Here is a 5,698-nt window from a genome sequence, read left to right on the forward strand (position 1 = left end):
GTAGCTGTAACAACATATCTACATCTTATAATGGGTAGGCGCAACTGCTGAAAAGCTCATTTTGATGTTAACCTTCTGTGCTGAGATCATCTGACTTCAAATCTAATTCAAAGGATGTCCAAATCTTTGGTGTGTTGAAAGATGTTTTTGCCACAGAGCGATATGGAAGATGTGGGGCCAATTAGCCCTACTCAGCTGCCTGGTTGTTTCCAGCTCATACTTCTGCACGGGAAGATGTTTCTGTATATCACCTGCTTGCTGTTTTCTAGCACATCAGATACTTTTTACCAGGCTAATCTTTCTGAGAAAAGAGGTTGACAGTTGAATCTGTGAATGAGGCTAAAATTATCAAAAATGTATCTCACCCCAGTATAAAGACAGGAAGATTGGGATGGGGCAAAAGAACTCACAGCTTGGCACACACCCAAAATAAGGTGACCTCGTGAGACTTCTTTCACTTTTGAGTTGTTGGGGTTTGCAGGGAGGGGCAGTGTTTTTGTTTCAATACTGATGAACTACCGTGGGTTGGCCCTTATAAAAACCAGCTTCTAGTCTGAAACTTTGGCCAAAGGAAGGAAGCTTGACAGGTGAATAAAGACAGCTGAATCCAAATTAATTGTTCAAAGTGATTGCACTTGCATCTGGACACTGATGTTCCTGTGATTGAGGCATCTCCTCTGAGAATGGATCTGTGACTGGAAGGGGAGAATGTGGTGCATAAACTTGTTTTTATTGCTGAGTTTCTTGAACAAGCTGTTGTGTGCAAAAGAGATATTTTCTTTATCTAGCTTTGAACTTAAAGAAAGATTTCTGCCAGCTGTATGAATAGCTGACCCCTTAAACAAATCACAGTTTTAAGGTACCATGAAATTGAGTAATAAATGTATATAGCAAGTGTCTCTGTCCTCCATTGAGTCCTTTTCCTGCTGTACAAGAAATCTCTAAATCAATCATCTGCTATATCCCCATTCCTCCTGAGCTACTCATCTTTTTCTAAATACTAGGCTATGTGGAAATGAAGCAAAAGAAGGAGGAGGCCGTTTCAGTCTAGTTGCCTGTGTTTAAGCAATTATTAATTCAAAGTTGGTGCTAATTGGTCCCATTGCTGGCAACAGGCAATAATAAAGAGAGCCTCGTCATTTCAGGGGGATGTTGAGATAATCTGAACTTTGCAATCTTTTCTCTTGTCAGTAAAAATGTGTCAGGGTAATATGGAACAGTAGGCTCGCCTCTCTGAGCCTTCCATGGCCAGGCTTCTGAGCCTTATCTGGCAAGCTCTCAAATACGTAATAAATATACACAAATAATATGATAAACAGATCCTTTGGCTCAAATTAGTATGTGGAATATATGAAGCATTAACTTTCTGGGAAAATAACTCCCTAACTTAACTCTCTTTTGGCCTTTGAAGGTAATATTGGTCTCTTTGCTGGCTGGAGGTGTTGGCCTAAACTTGACTGGAGGAAACCATCTCTTTCTCCTTGACATGCACTGGTAAAGAGAAGTAAAAGTTCTGTCTAGGAAGATATATGTGTGGCATGATGCTTGCTTTTTTACAGCATGTATTGTGATGTGTGATACAACTGGGTTAGGAGAAAAGTGTTTATCTGAGAGTAAGGGCTAGTGATTAATGGTGGAAAAGTGTTTTTACCACTGAGAGATGCTCTGATTTGTCAATCCAGTGCTCACTGGCATGAAACATAGTTCTGTAGGGGTAAAAAAATAGAAGAAGATAACAGCAATCCAAAGAAGCAAGTATGCAGTCTGTATCACAAAAGTGTACTGGGGACTTGGCAGTGTTTGGCTTAGTTTCTGACAGTAAAGAAAATGGTACAGTAATGCCTGCAGGGAGTTGGTCTTGAAACAAATCGGTAGTCTTGAGCATAGTCAGTAAACAGGCATAGCTAATGTATCTTGGGGTTTTACAGGGCTATGAAAATAGTGCATATGAGCTTCTAATATTTATGTTGTCTTTCATCAAAATCAGAATAACTTTTTTTTAACTAAATGTTGTTCATGGGAACTTACAAAGCAAACCAATGTCCTTTGATACAAAACAAGCTGCTGAGTAGCAGCATTAAAGAGGTGTTTCTACAACATGGAAGTTATGCCAACAAGTATTCCCTGTAACCGTGGGCCAAATGGAACCATTTCTTATGTAAATATTCTTGAGTGAATGCCTCTTTCCATGGAGTTTTCCTTCCTGCTTCACTCTTTTTTTCCCTCACCAGCTACTTGGCTTTCTCTGAGTACTATTGGCCAAAAATACAAGGCTACACGGAACAGTGGTCTAACTCCATACAGCTGACTGTGTGTGGAGTTGTAGCATACAACTAATTCTACCAAGGGCAAAGGGTAATACAGTCGGGCTGAATATTGGGAATCGAGCTAATAATGCTAAGGTAACCTGGAAGCAGTTTTAATTCTACAAAGGAAGATGCTCTGGAGGCAGGCAAATAAGGCCAGCACGGAGCCTTTGATATTTTAATTATTCCTGAATGTAAGCCCTTAAGGATTTTTTTTTTTTTTTTTTTTCCTTGCAGGAATCCTGCTCTTGAGGATCAGGCATGTGACCGCATTTACCGAGTGGGCCAGCAGAAGGATGTTGTGATACACAGGTCAGGATTTTCCTTAGCAGCAAACGAGGCTGTTGCTGCTCATGTACTGTCTGGCTTTAGCTGATGAGGTGCAAGACCTCGGTTTGAGGCTTGTTTCTTTACTTGAAGCTAGGCACAAGGGCTGATTCTGGGATTGGGGTTTGGGCACCGAGATAGAGACCACATGAAAATGTTTCTTTGTGGCACTTGCCTGCATGTTGCTGTCCTGATATATAGCAGTGGTTTATTGTTTTTAAACCTGTGCTTTAGTGGGAATGTCCTGGTCATTCCTGAGAACAATTCAGGCACTAAACCATTTCTTTCCTCCTATTGAGAGTGGATTTTTCACTGTACTGCTGAAGCCTGGGCTTTTCTAATATCACTAACGTGAACATACAGAATATTTCTAATAATTGGCAAAGTTGGCTTTTAGGAAAAGTATCTGTAATTACTATAAGGCTAGCTTAGTTATTGTAAATGCACATCGAGTTCAAAAACTGGAATCTTAAATTACTGGTTTGTGTGTGATGCTTTTAGTAAAATAGATGCCATCTGTTTCCAAACAATCATTACAGGATTTTGACACAGAATTACTACTGCTTCAACTGACCAATGTTGAGGCCTAAAGTGCATCAGACTTTTATTTGGAATGTTAAATATCTGGATATGAAAACAGCTGTTTTCTGAGCACAGGTATATTTTGTCAGCCACATACCAGGCTGTTAATTTTTGAGCCAAGTCTTTGGAAGTTTACTAGGGAAGTGCTTATGTAGTGCTGATGCTTTTTCCCATCAGTTGAGATGGTGTGGCTTTGGCTATTTTTTTTTATTGTTTTTATTTTTTTTAGGTTTGTCTGTGAAGGAACAGTAGAAGAAAAGATTGTACAGCTCCAGAGGAGGAAGAAAGTTCTCGCCCAGCAGGTGCTGTCAGGCAAACAAGAGGCCTTCACTAAGCTCACTCTGGCTGATCTCAAAATTCTCTTTGGCATCTGACTATCCTTTACAACGCACAATGGAAAGTGATTTTATACCTACAAGTAACTATGCAGACTTCCACAAAGGACTGCTGGTTTAAGGTGGTCTTTTATTTTGAACAAATAACTACATTTTCGTAACTCTTCCAGGAGGAGAAGTTACCAACTCTGGGAATTGGATAAATGATCCAATTTCAGTATTAAAACAAAGGTTAATAAAGTTATAAATTAAGCTATTGTTTTAAAACACTTTTGAGTAACGTTTGCTTGTTTCCTGGTTTCTGTGTGTATGCTTTTTAGTTACAAAACTTCATTTCCTCTTCAGGACAGAAAAAGCAGAGGCTTTGAGTGAAACAAGAGCAAGAGAGACAAGCATGAGGTAGAAAAGTTCAGAGGTTGAGTGGTGAGGTTTGGTGGGCATGAAGGAAGCAAAAAAAAATATTTTGAGCATCATGCTATGAGAAGACTAGATGAACTTCAGAATGTAAAAGTAACAAAAATGAGGAAGGACTTACAGGGATACTTAATTTTCTCTTTTGTTCCTTAGGAGAACTTTTTTTACCTACGTGAAGAAGCATTTCTGGACCCTGCTCAAAATATTTATTCAAGCAGGGAAGTAGTTTTCTGTTGTCTTTCTGTAAAACAGAACCTGAATTCCTGATTGTTGGGGTTTTTCTTCTTCTGATTATTAAATAGTGTAAGGTTTCCTGGGTGCAAACCTTTTAAGGTATAGACTATTCGTCCTTAGAAGATGGTCCCATTTTTAAATAGTACATGAGTCACAAGTCCTTAATGAATGCTTGGCATTCTCTCTCCTATCAGAACTTTAATGTGCAGGTGAGTAAAGTTTCTAGGCAGATTCCATCTCCTTGTGCTGTGTCCCTGGCCATATCTGCTGCTTATTCTGGTGTTCTGTTGATTATGCTATTTCTCTGGGGTTTGGCACAGATCTCCTAAGTTCATACCAAACAAGGGCCTTTGAAAAGTTTATTTTTAATGCCAACTGGTAGTCATGACAAGCTAGAGTGCTGATAAGAAACTAGATGTTGGTTCCTATATGGTTGTCGCCCGCGGAATAAAATAGTAGCAAGCAGTGGTAGCCCTTTGAGTGAAGGGGAGTTCTTTTTACAGATCAGTGGTTCCTGTTCGTACAAGAGTCCTGGTGGAGTGTGATACGGCTGTGTTAGTTTCTCTTACCTGCCTTGACATGATGTGAAGCTGTGATAGTATTCCAAATTTTTTGCACAAATACATGGGCTAGTGGGCACAAACCCAGTAATTTATATCTTGTCTGTGCGTATGTCCATAAATTAAACTGTGGTAGAAGTGTCCTAAGCAGCTCTCAGAACCAAGGAAGACTTGGCAACTTGGGTATAATCTCAGTTTGGGGAACGTAGTGCACTGCTCATTTGCCTTGCTGTGCTGGTTTTCTAGAAGATGTATAGGAACATCTGTTCACTTCTTCAAAACAGGAGGCTACTTTCCAAAATTGTTGTATTTTGGTTTGGCTAGTTACATGAGCATAACTTGGGTTATGGTTTCTTCCATGGACTTGATGCATTCTCTGGTCTGAGCTCTCCCCTTCCTTGGAGCTACTGTTAGCTTAGCAGGTTTCCCTCTTAAACTGTGTTTAGTAATACACCTTGAACTCCATCTCTTGCATGTTACCCCTTGGTTCTGCATGTCTGCATCTTCTGGCTGAATATAACTAGTCTCAATGCAGTGTAACGGTTAGCTGTATCAGATGTGCCACAGGGCTTAATCGCTTTCATCTATTCCTGTGATGTTCTCTCCAGGAAAGGGCTCCAGCCTCAGGAAACCCCCCACCCCCTGGGATATGAAGTGACATTCAGTCTAGTTCAGAGAAGTGGTGAAGCTGAAGGACTAGCGCGTACATCTAGATACCGTCTTATGAAATGGCAAATTAATGCAGCTAAGAGAAGTGAATGAAGAATGCGTGATTTTGGTGTTGAAGCTTGGATTTTCAGAGGAATGGGGCAGGGGGCGGAAGGCGGGGACGGGTTGCGGTATTGAGAGAGCGGCGTGGGCCGGCGCCGCGGCAGAGCCGAATTGGGCCGCCTGGGAGGTACTTTCAGCGGTCAGGATGGCCGAGCGGTCTAAGGCGCTG

General features: G+C 40.8%; 1 protein-coding gene across 1 annotated transcript in view; it reads left to right on the forward strand.

Moving 5' to 3' along the window:
• The window catches only part of TTF2 (transcription termination factor, RNA polymerase II), a gene marked incomplete at its 5' end in the record, with an annotated part of 20,810 nt that extends 17,221 nt beyond the window's left edge, over positions 1 to 3,589 (forward strand). The window contains 3 exons of the mRNA XM_010140819.1: positions 1,412 to 1,494; positions 2,544 to 2,618; positions 3,445 to 3,589. Of these exons, the coding sequence (XP_010139121.1) occupies positions 1,412 to 1,494; positions 2,544 to 2,618; positions 3,445 to 3,589 (303 nt within the window). The remainder of the gene's footprint in view (positions 1 to 1,411; positions 1,495 to 2,543; positions 2,619 to 3,444) is intronic.
• Positions 3,590 to 5,698: the final 2,109 nt, after the last annotated feature.

The sequence above is a fragment of the Buceros rhinoceros genome, unplaced genomic scaffold (assembly GCF_000710305.1).
Source record: "Buceros rhinoceros silvestris isolate BGI_N320 unplaced genomic scaffold, ASM71030v1 scaffold26007, whole genome shotgun sequence".
Taxonomy (NCBI): Eukaryota; Metazoa; Chordata; class Aves; order Bucerotiformes; family Bucerotidae; genus Buceros; species Buceros rhinoceros.